General features: G+C 32.8%; 1 protein-coding gene and 1 long non-coding RNA gene across 2 annotated transcripts; both read left to right on the top strand.

Annotated features, from left to right (window-relative positions):
• Positions 1–1,971: 1,971 nt before the first annotated feature.
• LOC143083106 (uncharacterized) lies at positions 1,972–3,273 on the top strand. Its single transcript, XR_012980541.1, has 2 exons — positions 1,972–2,309; positions 2,906–3,273. It is a non-coding gene; the product is annotated as an uncharacterized LOC143083106 (long non-coding RNA).
• A 443-nt stretch (positions 3,274–3,716) lies between these two features.
• Positions 3,717–6,514, top strand: LOC143084207 (uncharacterized). Its single transcript, XM_076260618.1, has 3 exons — positions 3,717–3,747; positions 4,014–5,550; positions 6,147–6,514. Exons 1-2 carry the CDS (start codon positions 3,717–3,719, stop codon positions 4,724–4,726), a joined length of 744 nt encoding a protein of 247 aa, XP_076116733.1. The 3' UTR covers positions 4,727–5,550; positions 6,147–6,514.
• The last annotated feature ends 9,750 nt before the right edge of the window (positions 6,515–16,264 follow it).

The following is a 16,264-nucleotide window of genomic DNA, read 5'->3' as shown; positions in this document are numbered from 1 at the left end:
ACGTCACTTGGCGTAGAGGTTTAAACGTATTCGGATGTGTCTACTTTTGTGTTTCAAATGTCTGGTTATGTAAATGTATTTCAGTTGTTTCCTGTAATTAGTTAATACTTCAGCTTTATCATGTACATCTTTTGAATATTCATTTTATTAAATTTACTGTTTGCAAAAGTATAAATTACTCTAAATTATAGGGATTTTCTGGTAACTTAACAGAAAACCCTTGACGTTTTTGGCACAACCTTTTTGATCTTTTGGTCCTCGATGCTGTTCAACTTTGTACTCGTTTCGGCTTTCAAACTTTTGTATCTGTGCATCACACATAGGTCTTGTGTGAACAAAATACACTTCTGGCGTATTAAAATTTTGAACTTGTTGCCTTTTGTTGGCTGTTGTTCGTGTGATTCTTTGTTAATTGTGTTCTCCAATTTATTTATATTGTAGTCCTGTGTTGTCATTTTGATGTTATATTTCACATGGCCATAAAAGTGCGAGGTTTGGCATGCCACAAAACCAGGTTCAACCCACCATTTTTTCCTTTAAAAATGCCCTGTACCAAGTCAGGAATATGGTCATTGTTATATTATAGTTCGTTTCTGTGTGTATTACATTATAACGTTGTGTCGTTTGTTTTCTCTTATTTTTGAGTGTAAATTCACATTGCGATAAGACGTGTCACGGTACTTGTCTATCCCAAACTCATGTATTTGGTTTTGATGTTATATATATTATTCTCGTGGGATTTTGTCTATGTGTGTTACATTTTAGTGTTATGTCGTTGTTCTCCTCTTATATTTAATGCGTTTTCCTCGGTTTTAGTTTGTTATCCCGATTTTGTTTTTTGTCCATGGATTTATGAGTTTTGAACAGCGGTATACTACTGTTGCCTTTATTTAATATAAATGTACACAAGAAGGGGAAGGTTTTTTAACGGCAATGTAAATAACTTTACAGTTCTACCCAAATTGAACTATTTTTTATAATAATGCAGATCAGCTATTCAACAAAATGTCAGAATTGATCGTCCGAACAAGAGACAACAAACCAAATATAATTGGTATAACAAAAGTAAAACCAAAAGCTAACAGATATAAACCATCAACGGAATACTCGTTACCAGAGGTAGGACATTACAAAATATTCGAGAAAAACATAAAGTCAGATGAAGGACGAGGCCTTTTAATATATGTAGACTCCAAACTAGAAGCTGCAGAAATCACAATGAAGAGAAGAGTTTCAAGAAAGTATATTTAAAAAGGTAAAACTTAATCAAAATGATAAACTCCTTGTAGGTCTGATATATAGAACCCAATCCAACAGTTCAAAGGAAGACAATGATAATCTAATAAACCTAATGTCAGAGGCAACAGATATGGGGTACTCCCACACACTCATTATGGAAGATTTTAATTATCCTGAAATCAATTGAGAAACATGGAACACAAAGGGAGAAAGACCAAATAGCATTGAAAATAAATTTCTGGAAGCACACCAAGACAATTTTCTATACCAACACACAACAAAACCAACACGATGGAGAGGAGCTGACACACCCCATACACTGGATTTACTAATTACAAACGGAGAAGAGATGAAAAAATGACCACTGCGTCCTATCCTTGAATTTAACTGTTATTTAAGTATAAAAAGAGCACCAAAAATAGCTAAACTGTATAATCATGGAAATTACAAAGATTTTATTCAAGACCCGAATAAAATAGACTGTCATGATAAGCTAAATGCTGAAATTTCCATTGATAATAACTGGAATTATTTTTAACCATTTTAAGGGAATTAGAAAACAGATTTGTACCAACAAAAACTATGAAACAAATAGGTAAAAAGAAAAATGTATTCCCAATAGACAAAATAACAGAGAGTTAATTAGAAGGAAAAATATACTATACAAAAAGATTATAACTAAACAAGATACAGAAACAAGAGCTGAATACAATAATGTCAGAAACCAGTGTCACAGGGTGACTTTGGTTACTCACATATATGTTGTTATTTTGGTTGTTAATTCTATTTCGATTTGCAGAGCGTCAGTATCTTATAAATGCTATATTCTGCAGACTTCAGTGTATAATACATGTCCACATTTTACATCTAATTAATTAGGTAGTGTCAACTATTTACTTGGGCATTTACCTGTAAACTTGTTGAACGGGTTGAGTAACATGTGATACCTGTATTTGATGAGCTGACTATTCACTCTCAGGTAACACCTTAACGAGTCAAGGTGTGGCCAGATATGTTTTGTATAAAGTTAGTTTACAATGTGGCGTGGACACACACACTGGATTTCTGAGGTAGGACTCAATTTATTCTTATTTATTTAATCATTATTCGTTCTAAAGTGTTCAGTTTTCTGCAACAACGCAAATATAGAATAATTATTTAAATTGTAATTGGAATTTTTGACATTGCTATTTTGTAAATATCACAAGTTAATTAATGTTCATTATAATGAAAGTTTAACACGGTTATATGTTTTCGGTTGTAGTAAATATTCGAGTGTCGAAATCGTTTGGTATTTTAGGAACGTTTGTGTACGATAATGCAATGATGTATGTATCTCCATAAGTATGTAAAGTAATATGCAACGTATAAGCATAAATGTATATTCAGCGTTAAAAGCTGTATATTGTGTGTAGTAATTGTATAATGATAGTATACAATAAAGTCAATTATGTGACTTGTAAAGTAAGGCATTATACGATATGCCGTAATTATTTGAGTGTAAGTAATGCATTATTCAATATGCTGTAATCTTCTATAGATTGAACATAAGTAGTCGTACTAAGTATTTGTCATTATTTATGCGACATGTGTAATACATAAACATAGTTATGTATATTTCTTGAGTATAGTATTGTATTTTAACGTACAGTATGTATTTCAATAGGTCCCAGTTTCGGGTTAGATGTATGTAGTTTTGATTAGTAAAGTATGGAGATATATTACAAATGGTGGTGACACCTGTTGACGGTGCGACGTTCCATGTTTTTCATCAATAGTTTGGCAACCTACAATATTTGGAGTCGAGTCTAGACAATAGGGCAGCCGTAATGTGTACACCGCTTATGTTGGGCCAGTTTTGTGTAGTTACCAAAAACCAAATACGTAAAATTCCGTAGTATCGTTATCCAGATTTCAAAGCTAAATATAAAGAAGGAACAGTTCATTAAACATTTGACATTATTATTTCATTTGATTTCATTTATTTATATTTGTAAATTTGTACAATATTAAATTGTTATTTTGTTTAAAGAAGTAGTCATTTATTATCTGTAAGTACAAACTCCTAAGTCAGCTCTCGTCTATCCGTGACAATTGGTGTCAGAAGTGGGATTTGTTTAAAACGCTTAGAGAGTTTTCATTTAAGTTAAATTTTCAATCTCATGTTTTTTTGATTGTATATTTTTTTTTCCACCATGTATTTTTCCATTTGTATTGTTTTATTATATATTTGAATTGTATAGTTTCAGGTGTTTGTGAGGAGAACTGAATATTTGGGACCCAGATTTCACAGTTGTGTCTATGTTGGTTCGTGCCTTGGAGGTTTGGTGTTGTTTCTGCTCTACATTGTAAACTGTGAGTATCGGTACTTACATATATTTAGTAATTGATTGTAGTACGCTGGGGGTTGCAGTAGGTGCATTGGGTATTGGAGTTTTGTTTTTTGAAATTGATGTTTGGTTTGTTGACTGTTCAAGATGGAACAGATTCAACAGATTAGAGATTTGGGTATTTCATTAGGGTATGAAGATGATAAGTTGAGAAGGTTTGTTAAAGATCAGCAGGATAGGGTCCGAGATGAAAGGGCTGCTTTAAGGCAAGAACAGAAAGACGAACTAGATAGGAAAGCAGCTATAGAAAAAGCGTTGATTGAGAAAGCTAAGGTTGAGAATGAATGGGAACTACAAAAGTTGACGCATAGTCAGAAAATGGAAGAGTTAAATAAACAAGCTGAGTTACCACAATTAGTAAGTACAGGGGGTCACATGATACAGTTCGTGGACCTAAAATTCCAGCTTTTGAAGAAGGTAAGGATGAGATAGATAGTTATCTTAGGAGATTTAAGCGTTATGCTACTGCTCAAAAGTGGAAACCTGATATTTGGGCCACTCATCTTAGTGCGTTATTGAAGGGCAAGGCTCTTGATGTATATGCACTTATGCCAGTTGATAAAGCTCTTGATTATCCAGCTTTGAAAGATGCTCTACTAAAAAGGTATGATATGACTGAAGAAGTATTTAAACGTAGATTTAGAAGTTGCAGACCAGAGCCAGGTGAGACTTTTATACAGTTTTCTGTTAGGTTAGATAGCTATTTTAAGCGTTGGATTGATATGGCACATACAGAAAATACTTATAAAAGTTTGTATGACTTGATTATACGGGATCAGTTTCTACATATATGTTCGAAGGACTTGTCTTTGTTTTTGAAAGAGAGAATACCAGATTCTTTAGAGAAAATGGTAGCTTTAGCTGATCAGTATCGTGAGGCAAGACATACTAGTGCTTCCAATCATATAGATAAAGGTAATCAGTCGAACACATCTTCAGTAGGAAACCAAAGTGGTCCGGAAGCAGGTGATTATAGTACAAAGAAAGAACAGAGAAGTATAAAACCAGCAGAACGTACTTCATTTGTACCTGTTAGGGATAGAAAGTGCTTTAGGTGTGGTAAGAATGGACATATTGCACAGAATTGTAGCAGTTAAAGGTATAGATAATGTGGGTGCAGATTATCTCAGTAGGGTTTAGGATGTAAATATTAGTGTTTTGTCTTATAATGAATAGTAAGTAGTGAAGATTTGATAGTTTTAGTTTTATTTTGTTGAACAGTCTAAATATCACAGGACTAGATTTGAAATGGTGACAAACCGTGATGTTGTGGGCAGGATATGTCGTGATATAACACTTTGAATAGGTAAGTTGTGGGGCGACTAGACCTGATAATGATCCTTATTCATCTTTTAGGTGAGTATATGTCGATTTTTTGTAAGGGTCGGTTGGTATTTTATTTGGACCTGGTCAAGAGTCGAGTACTGTCCGGTAGTGTCGTTAGTATGAATAGTTTCTTTTTGATTTGGACTAGTTTATTTGTATTGATGGATTTTTGTATGTAAATCTATTTCTGTTTATATGTTGTTTTTTTTTTTATTATTATCAGTACTTCGTACTTCTTTTTGTGGGGAGGAACTGTCACAGGGTGACTTTGGTTACTCACATATATGTTGTTATTTTGGTTGTTAATTCTATTTCGATTTGCAGAGCGTCAGTATCTTATAAATGCTATATTCTGCAGACTTCAGTGTATAATACATGTCCACATTTTACATCTAATTAATTAGGTAGTGTCAACTATTTACTTGGGCATTTACCTGTAAACTTGTTGAACGGGTTGAGTAACATGTGATACCTGTATTTGATGAGCTGACTATTCACTCTCAGGTAACACCTTAACGAGTCAAGGTGTGGCCAGATATGTTTTGTATAAAGTTAGTTTACAATGTGGCGTGGACACACACACTGGATTTCTGAGGTAGGACTCAATTTATTCTTATTTATTTAATCATTATTCGTTCTAAAGTGTTCAGTTTTCTGCAACAACGCAAATATAGAATAATTATTTAAATTGTAATTGGAATTTTTGACATTGCTATTTTGTAAATATCACAAGTTAATTAATGTTCATTATAATGAAAGTTTAACACGGTTATATGTTTTCGGTTGTAGTAAATATTCGAGTGTCGAAATCGTTTGGTATTTTAGGAACGTTTGTGTACGATAATGCAATGATGTATGTATCTCCATAAGTATGTAAAGTAATATGCAACGTATAAGCATAAATGTATATTCAGCGTTAAAAGCTGTATATTGTGTGTAGTAATTGTATAATGATAGTATACAATAAAGTCAATTATGTGACTTGTAAAGTAAGGCATTATACGATATGCCGTAATTATTTGAGTGTAAGTAATGCATTATTCAATATGCTGTAATCTTCTATAGATTGAACATAAGTAGTCGTACTAAGTATTTGTCATTATTTATGCGACATGTGTAATACATAAACATAGTTATGTATATTTCTTGAGTATAGTATTGTATTTTAACGTACAGTATGTATTTCAATAGGTCCCAGTTTCGGGTTAGATGTATGTAGTTTTGATTAGTAAAGTATGGAGATATATTACAAATGGTGGTGACACCTGTTGACGGTGCGACGTTCCATGTTTTTCATCAATAGTTTGGCAACCTACAATATTTGGAGTCGAGTCTAGACAATAGGGCAGCCGTAATGTGTACACCGCTTATGTTGGGCCAGTTTTGTGTAGTTACCAAAAACCAAATACGTAAAATTCCGTAGTATCGTTATCCAGATTTCAAAGCTAAATATAAAGAAGGAACAGTTCATTAAACATTTGACATTATTATTTCATTTGATTTCATTTATTTATATTTGTAAATTTGTACAATATTAAATTGTTATTTTGTTTAAAGAAGTAGTCATTTATTATCTGTAAGTACAAACTCCTAAGTCAGCTCTCGTCTATCCGTGACAACCAGGCAAAAACATCAGTCAACAAACAAAAGAAATTATTCGAGTAAGGATTATCTGAAAATGCTAAGACAAACCATAAAGCCATATGGAGCTACATAAAATCCAAATCCAAGATCAGGGAAGGTATAGGAGACATACATGTAGACACAGAAGATGGAAAATCGGAAAAAAAACAGATGATAACAAACAATATCAGAGTATTTTACAAGCGTGTTCACTAATGAACCACAAGGTTATGTTTCATAACCTAAGCATATTCCATATCTTGAAAATAGAGGAATTAAATATTGGCACTGATTTGGTTTTGAAACACCTACAGAAAATAAAAACAGACAAATCACCTAGCCCTGATAATCTACACCCTAAACTGCTGTTTGAAGTCAAGGAAGGTATAGCTGAATCACTAGGCATCATTTTATGTCAATCTTTAACACAAAAAGTAGTTCCAAATGTTTGGAAAAGCTCCCTAGTGAGTGCAATATTCAAAAAGGGGAATAAATCACAAGCAAAAAAATACAGACCAGTTAGTCTCACATCAGTTGTCTGTAAAATAATGGAGAAAATTATAAGAGAAAATATAATTAACTATATGAAAGAAAATGAACTATTTTCAAACAAGCAATACGGTTTTATCTCTGGGAGACCAACATCATCAACAACTATTAGAGGTAATTATAGATGAATAAACAGAAGCTATAGACAATGACCATGAGATTGACTGTATATATACAGATTTCATGAAAGCCTTCTCTAAAGTACCCCACAGGCGAATCGTTAAGAAAATCGAGAATTTTGGGATAACAAATCCAATCCTAGATTGGATTACAGATTTTCTGTCTTATAGAAAACAACGAGTATCAGTGAATTGAGAAACAGCAGAGTGGAAAGATGAAACATCAGTAATTCCACAAGGCTCAGTTTTAGGCCCCCTGTTATTTGTTCTATCCATAAATGACTTGCCTGATTGCGTGACATCAGATGCCTACTTATTCGTGGATGACACAAAAATCTTCAGAATTTTTGAAAGCAAATTAGTTCAAAATATACTACAAAATGACCTTAAACATCTCGAGAAATGGAGTGATAAATGGCTGTTGAAGTTCCATCCAGAAAAATGCAAACATAAATACAAGTAGAGGGGTAAGAGATGACAAAACAAGTTATAAACTACTAGGTCATGATATTAGCAGATGCAAAGAAGAGAAAGATATTGGAGTAGTTATTAATGCAGATTTAACCTTTGAAAGACACATATGCGAAAAAGTGAACAAAGCTAACTCAATTTTTGCTGCAATCAGAAGGACAAACTTAAATGAAAAAATCTTTATACCACATTACAAAACATTAGTGAGAAAACACTTAGACTATGCTAGTTCAGTATGGGCACCTTTCAAAAAGAAATCCATTCACAAAATCGAAAATGTACAAAAAAGGGAAACACGCCAGGTATCTAGATTCAATAAATTAAGCTACCCGGAAAGATTGAAAAAACTTAAAGCTACTAACATTATCATATAGAGGGTCCGAGGGGACATAATTGAGACATACAAGATACTAAACGGTAAATACGATCCAGAAACCAGTCCATTTCTTAAATTAAGTTCAAACACCGATAATAGGCATAGCACAAGAGTAAATAGTAATAAAATCATTGACCAACGATTCAAAACAAGTCTGAGGAAAACAGCATTTCAGTAAGAATTGCCTATTATGGAACAAGTTACCGGATAAAGTAACAAAAGCGCCATCTATTAACGCATTTAAAAATAGATTAGATAAATACTGGGAATACTGGAAAAAAGATGATATAGAATTATAGTATCGTTTTTATTATTGATGATTATCAGTTTGTTTTACAAATGGGTTTATAGGTTACATTTCTGATAACATAGACCATGTTTTACTTTAGGAACTTCTTTGAGGGTTTTAACATTACCACTTTTTCAATGAAGATTCGTAACAAAATATGTCTTAAATGGGGAGCTCATATGCATTTTTTTCAACGGTCAAACTATATGGGAGTGCAGCATATTTTCAACATTTATGTGATGTATGCTTCAAACTTCTAAGAGTTTTTAAGTTATACACCTCACTCCATTTTGAATCTACTGGTTATATTCCAAAGTTATGTTTCTATGAGTTGAAACAGAGATAATATATAAGAACCAGTAAGTAGACAAAACAAAATATCTCTGAATAGTATATATGTTTCTAAAAGCATAATCTACAAAGTAATTATCATATCAATTATGATTATGCCCAGCCCCTTTAACATTTTTATGTCACGTTACCTAAAAGGTTTTTGGAAACTATAGTAGATAAAGAGAAACAGTTGAACGTCAAAATGGTCATCAGGATAAGATCTACAAATAAATAAAAAAGGGTGACATTTTAAGTCGATTCCTCATAGGACTAACTGCCTTTTACCATTTTTGCAGTCTATTGCAGATTATATAGTGAAAATAAAGGAGAAAAATTCTAACCAGCTAAACCGATATGCCAAATTTTTGTTTTGAACAGTTCTATGTTGTCAATTGAAATATTTCCCCTGTATATGTAAAACAAATCTTTATTCATTGATTTAATGTGGAGCAGGATCGGCTTACCCTTCCGGACCACTTGATATCACTCCGTTGTTTTAGGACTTTATATGTGTTTGTATACTGTTGTTTGTCTTCTCTCCTTTTTGAACGCATGGCGCTTTCAGTTTGTTTACGACTAATGATTTTAAATGTCACCTTTGGTGTAATTCGCCTCTCTTTTACAGATGACATGCATAACTACTTTATTAGTGTAAACGGGATCATCAGAGGCGGATCCAGGGGGTGGTCACCCGGTGCCGGTGACCACCCCCTGGGTTTGCAAAAATGGTGCACCATGTACCAAAAAATGGTGCACCTTGAACATTTTGAAAAATAAATTCGTCGATCAAATCAATTTGACTATCGTAATCACCAGTCATAAAGTTGTCATTACTTACCTTAAGGCTAAATACATGTACTTTGACAGGTATGTTTATACAATGAACATGTAATCAACAATCGCTAATTATTTGATCGATTTCTTTGAAGTTAATTAAGGTGTAAAAATGAAGAGACAGTCCTCAATCTTAGATGTTTTTAGCAGATAATTTATACTTTTTTTACATTACGTTTATCTAAATTTTTAAAGTTTGTATAATAACTTTTCTCGACCAATAACATGAATAATATTTTTTTACTGTGATGCCAAAATTCAAAAATAATTTTAAAGTTTTAAAGTCACATAAATATTTTTGCGCCTGTCCCAAGTCAGGAGCCTCTGGCCTTTGTTAGTCTTGTATTATTTTAATTTTAGTTTCTTGTGTACAATTTGGAAATTAGTATAGCGTTCATTATCACTGAACTAGTATATATTTGTTTAGGGGCCAGTTGAAGGACGCCTCCGGGTGCGGGAATTTCTCGCTACATTGAAGACCTGTTGGTGACCTTCTGCTGTTGTTTTTTTCTATGGTCGTGTTGTTGTCTCTTTGGCACATTCCCCATTTCCATTCTCAATTTTATTTTTTATATATTGAATGAATACCCCCGTTCCATCATCTGTTTGTCTAAAAGTTTCGTTCATTCCATTTTTTTTAGTAACTTATACCCTCTTTCCTTCAGGAAACGCCACAAATCAGCCCCTCTGAAGTACCAACGTATAACATGCAATAAACAGTTTTAATCCAATCAAATACACGTACAATGCTACCATTTTAAAACTATACGCAAGTAAGGCAGGTGTGTATATCAATACATGTATACCAACGTAGCGAAATCAATGTACCAATACAAGTGTAACTGCAAGTACTTTTAGATATGTACTTATCTTCTTTTTTGATGTGGGGATAGTTAGTACTTATATTGTAATGCAACACCACAGTCTTACTAGCTTATGTTAGGGGAGGACTTAACGCCAACAAACTATTTCAACATTCTATATTTTTCTGTCAAAAGCCAGGAACCGGCATTTCGGTGCTTGGTGTTATTATATCGAATATCATATTTGTTTTCTGTTCGTTATTAATACTATAAACCAAGTCGTTAATTTTTCTCATTTATTATTTAACATTTGTCATTTAAAGGCTTTTTTAGAGCTGAGTATGCGGCCATGTTTGGGTCATTGTTATAGGCCGAACGGGAACCTACATGTTTGATCTTCAAAATGCTGTATCATTTTGCCTTACTTGGGAGTTGTCTCATTAGCAATAATATCACATCTTTTTAACTTTATAGCCACATTATGTATGTGCCTGTCCAAAGTCGGAGACCTGTAAATCAATTGTTGTCAAGAGTTGCTGTACATAATAAATTTTTATTATGATTTCAACCACTATTTTCGACTCTTGGTTTACTAGATTCCCTGTGAGCAGCACCATTCTATCAAGAAAATCATTATAGGAAATGTCGTACTAATTATGAGACTTATACTCCGTATGCTGTCGCTGCTGGAATGTTGCTACATAGAAATGTAAAATGCATAATTTGGAAGCAGAAATCATCTCTGTTGTCGTAAAATACCGTTCAAAGAAGTTCTTGTATGAAGTAATCCTCATAAGAATAGAGGAACAAGTCGACAAGAAAAAGTGCACAATTGGTTTCCATATGAATGATAATTGTTTGTTGAAAAACACGACCTCCAAGCGTTACAAAATATTTTTCAATCAATAATGAAGCATCTTGACGATGAAAAAATTTACAGAGAATTTTTTGTTTTAATGAGAGTGATTTTTTTTCAAAGTAGGATTTATCCCTCCAAAAAGACAAGATATTTGCTTCTACGTTGACCATTCTTTTTTTACTAACTCTTTCAACTTGTCTTTTATTTTGGAAAGGGGGATACTATGTAAACTGCAGAAAAGTCAAAGTTTGTAATACTATTGCCAGATAATAAAACCTAGATTGTATGTACTCTATAAGATCTTTGTTTTTTTGGTGTCCATATTTTATTCACGCCACCTCTAGAATAGGCTGTTTCACAATAACTTTAAATTTGAAACGCGGCTTTGATTATTGATGAAGTTGATGTTTATAATTTAGAAAGCGGTTTCATGGAGCACTTATAATATGGATAGGTTACATTGTACAAATGTTTTTGAACGCTACTCTTTATAAACTCAATAAACTTGTACGAAACACAACAAACAACGAACCTACAAAGTAGACACAAAGAAAGAGAACTCGAAGTCACTTAGAGCTAGTTCTACGTCAAGGCAGCCGGTGGATAAATCATGCTCTCACAGAGAAACGCAACAGTATCGACAAGATGTATGACTCGTACCTATATATCAATCAAAAATAAAATCAAAGTTATAAGTACCGATAAAAACAATATTTGAATATTTTACTATGAGAATCAAGGAATTGTCATTAATTGTGTCTAATTTTGACTCTCAAACGTACTTTTGTACGTGAGGTATTATCTTAAAATACTATGAAAATTGGCACTATTTAAATCGTCAGGCCATTGACAGAGATGATCATTTTACCGAATTATTAAGTAGAACAGACAGTTTAGAAGTGGATAAATGGCTTGAAGACGAAATAAATCTATATTTGTGAGTGTTTTTGTAGACTTGGAAGGAGTACATTGTAGGAACTTTCATTGTATTTGATTCTGCTTGTCGTATGTGTTAAGAGGTAGCTTAAGGTTTATGTTTGTTACAGATGTCAATTCCTGTAAATGGAGTAAGTTGGAATGTAGGTGAATTAGGGATGGTATTATTACCAACCTGGTCAACCGTACAAAAACCAATTCTTTGGCGAGTTAACGAGTTCTTTTAGCTAAATAAATCTTGTTACGAGAAATATGGCTATTATAGTTGTTGTAAGTAGTTAATACAAATATAAATTGTGTTTCCTGTTTACAAAACTTTGCAGTTGTGGAAAAACTAAGGATTTTCTTATCCCATGCATAGATGACCTTAGCTGTATTTTGAGTTTTAGGTCCTCCATGCTCTTCAACTTTGTACTCGTTTAGCTTTACTGGTGAGTTTTATGTAGACGAAACGCGAGTCTGGCGTGTTAAATTATCTTTGAAAAATTTTTGGAACCTTTTTTAGACTCAAAACATAAAATAAGTGTAAAATGTACTTTTTAAACGGTTGTTGACTTCGGGCATGTATATTTTATAGTTGCTGTAAAGTGTACGGGTTGGACATTTTTTATGCCGTATTCTTCACATTAATTGTCTATTATAAAAGGATGTGTTGATCCAAAGCTATGTACTAATATATTTGATGTGGGACTTGCCAGTTAAAAATTGACATGTAAAATTCTCGTTTGTTGTATGTTTAATTAGTATCAAGATATATACGCCGGGCTATTCCGGATGAAATTTACAATACGACCGACACGAGTTGAGAAACAAACAGACAATTTGTATCCAAATGCATGGTAGAAATGTTTCCGCCAACAAGGAAAGTCAGGGGTTTCCAAATCAACCAAAGGCTACGAATGAGTCTAAAATGACAACAAATTTATGAATGACGGTCGAAAAATGGAAACATTAAGGCAACATCCATTAGGAAGGTTGCAGTCGGGCCTTGAACAAAGTATTCAATATATCAGTTCGGCGAAACAGACATTCCGGTCAGATATGCAAAACCCCGTCCACCAAAAAATTACTCCCGTTTATTAATCATCATGTTCATTTAATTCTAAAAAAATTCTGTTGGAAATTTTGGTTTCAAATGACAAAAAAGTGGACAAGATAATTGTTTTCAATCCTGATACGACACATGTTTTTGGTTAAGGCAAAAAGAGTGTCAGAAATTTTCCTCTCATACATCTCAGACTACCCCCTCAAATAAAATGGTCCGTACCTTAGATCTTAAGCTTACTGACAGAGGATCATTATTCAGCTATGTTATTAATAGACTTGGCCGTGTAAATGATATTGTTTTTTTGTTCCTGATATTATAATAGAGTATTACTTTCTTTTTGGTGGAATTGTGAAATAGAAGTCAGTACGTTCTTGTTCAATCCTTGTCTCTTTGAAGGTGTCATTCTTGTCACCCTCAGCATAAGCAATTTGTTACTGTAATTTGATTTTCAAATTGACATAGTGAAGTTTTTTCGACGCACTGGTTTACTCCACCGTAGCGAATCACAGGACTTTGACATAACCAATAATATATTACAGTACATACGAGCGAGAAATATCTTTATAATTAAAGAATTGCCACATAAAAACTAAATACACGGGAAATATCAAAGTTCACGAAGTCTTGTCTGATTAATCTTTTACAAAAAAAAAAAAGTCCAAGCAAAAAAAAGGGGGGGTGTACGCCCTCTGGATCCGCCACTGATGAGGTCGATTAAATTGTAAAATAAGTCATATTCAGTAAAAAAAAATCTATGTCAATGCGTTATCCCATATTCAAAAGAAAGTTTGATCAAAATATTTTGAAATGTTTCCAAGTTAACAAGATTATTCATACATGTTCATAGTACAAAATTATATATGCAAACTATAAGGGTATGGAACTCATCGATATTTATGAAACGATTGACAACTATATATTAATTTGTTCATCCTAAAAGATGGAAGTAAAGACATTACAGGAAAGATGAGGCCAATAAAAACATAAATGGCAGTAAACTGACAATATCAAAAAGAAAAAACGACGAAGAGATAAATTGAAGTCCGCGAAACACTAAAAAGAATTTTAAGATTGAGCAACACGACCCGATCAAACATAATGAAGGTTTGAAAACGTAAGCATTTCTCTTTTCTGCCAGGAAGGCCAGTGAAACGTTGATAATATTTTGCATTTGGTGTTTTGACAAGTTGAACATATCAGTGGTCAACTGTGACACAGATATTCCGTACGGTCAAACCAATCATTTTGACGTCGGTATTCATTTTGTAGGTTTGACGTTTATACAAGTTTTATAGACTGACAATTTAAACATGTTGAAGATAAACATGATTGTTTAGACACATGATTGGTAATTGTTTTGCGTACAGTGATAACTATTTCATATTTTTTTGTAAGACTGTACGATTTACTCTAAATTTCTTTCGGGTGCTTGTTTTCTTGGATTGCTGCATTGATAATTAACGTGTAACCCTCATGTCTTGTTATAAACTTTTATTACATTGGTTGCAATAAATTACATTGATTTCCCAGTTGGATAAAAACCGATAATTTCACATGTGAAATAAACGTGGTTATTTCACTCTCTGACGTCATACAATAATAGGCGTTGTTAAGACGTCGATAACGTCGGATCAAAACAAATTGCGAATGCGTAGGGAAAACATATAGTTCCTTACATTTTCTACATTAATTTCATAAAAAAAGCTATGAGCCAGTGTAATAAAAAGTATAACTAATCGCCGTATTTGAATATCAAAAATAAGACAACTTGTGACCGAACACCACTATGGATTAAACTCGTGCTGCGCACTCGTTAAATCCATGCGTCGTTCGGTCACGCGTTGTCTTGTTTTTGATATTCAAATACGGCGATTAGTTATACTATAAGTTATCGCATTTGCTGAATCTGATATAATGTAAAATCTGCCTTGAATGTGGCTACTACCTGTTTATTTTGTTTTCAGGTACCAACTACTGCGTGATCTACTAAAATAAATTTAAAGAACTTCTTTGTAATAAGCTGACATTTGACATTCCAAATTAAAAAAACCTGAAAACAACTACTGTGAAAGTACGTTCATTCGTGCGGTACCAATTTTCGAGGTTTTCGTGGATGACTTTATCCACGATTTTAAATGTCCAACGAAATGAAACATACAACTTTTGATCTTTTAATTATCATATAAAATATTTTTGATCGATGAAAGTTAGATTTCCAGTATTGATATGCTAGTATGATCTAGTGTTCATTTTATATCCTCATAGTTTTCGGACATATGGGAAATGATACTTTCATGCTAAGCTTGATTTTAATAAGAATTATTTGACAATTCAAGATACGTTTATAGCATTTGTTTATGTTATTGTTTTCTTGAGTGACATGTTTATGGCCTAATTAACACCTTTGATGGTCTTTAATCTGTTGATCACTTTATCATGGGTAAATTGGTGTTATCACTACGATTTACACGGGTCAATGTTGTTTTTGCAATTTCTTTCAATCAAGACTATGTGCAACCTTCGTTTCTAAAGGCTTGTTTTTTTTTGTGTCTTTTTTAGAGAAAATAAGTCCATGAATTTAAAATCCCACGAACATGTAAATATTGCTCAAACCACGAAAATTGATACCCACGTATTAAAGTACTTTCACAGTAACAGAGTATCAATTTCGCACTGTAAGTGATTTAATTAGAATAGAACCATACATTTTCTGAACTTTGAAACAGAAGAAACTGACAAAACCACTATACAAAAATCATTTGAATCAGATATGGCTTACATTCAATCCGGTTAAAGTTTCCATGACACTAATGTCTGTTCTACATCCTCTATGAAAGCTAATTGTTGTTTTGAACAACTAATTGTAAAAGCAAAATAGATGTTTAGATACAATTAACAGTTAACAAATAAATCAAAATAAAAAAAATATAATGATAAGATCTAAATCAAAAAGTCAATATTAATTATGAATATATGGATATTGATTGGTAGAATTTATTATCAATTCTCTTTAATTTTATAATTGTTTGGCTTTCTGACTATTTTGATCTGAGCGTCACTGAAGAGTCT

Source organism: Mytilus galloprovincialis, chromosome 7 (genome assembly GCF_965363235.1).
Source record: "Mytilus galloprovincialis chromosome 7, xbMytGall1.hap1.1, whole genome shotgun sequence".
NCBI classification, from domain to species: domain Eukaryota; kingdom Metazoa; phylum Mollusca; class Bivalvia; order Mytilida; family Mytilidae; genus Mytilus; species Mytilus galloprovincialis.
This window is presented reverse-complemented; position numbering and strand designations above follow the sequence as displayed.

What these genes read in the sequence shown, in the direction of transcription:
- LOC143084207 (XM_076260618.1), top strand. Translation starts at nt 3,717, where the DNA reads ATGGAACAGATTCAACAGATTAGAGATTTGG. An exon ending in TCAACAGATTAGAGATTTGG is followed by an intron (nt 3,748 to 4,013) that starts GTATTTCATTAG and finishes CACATGATACAG; the next exon opens with TTCGTGGACCTAAAATTCCA.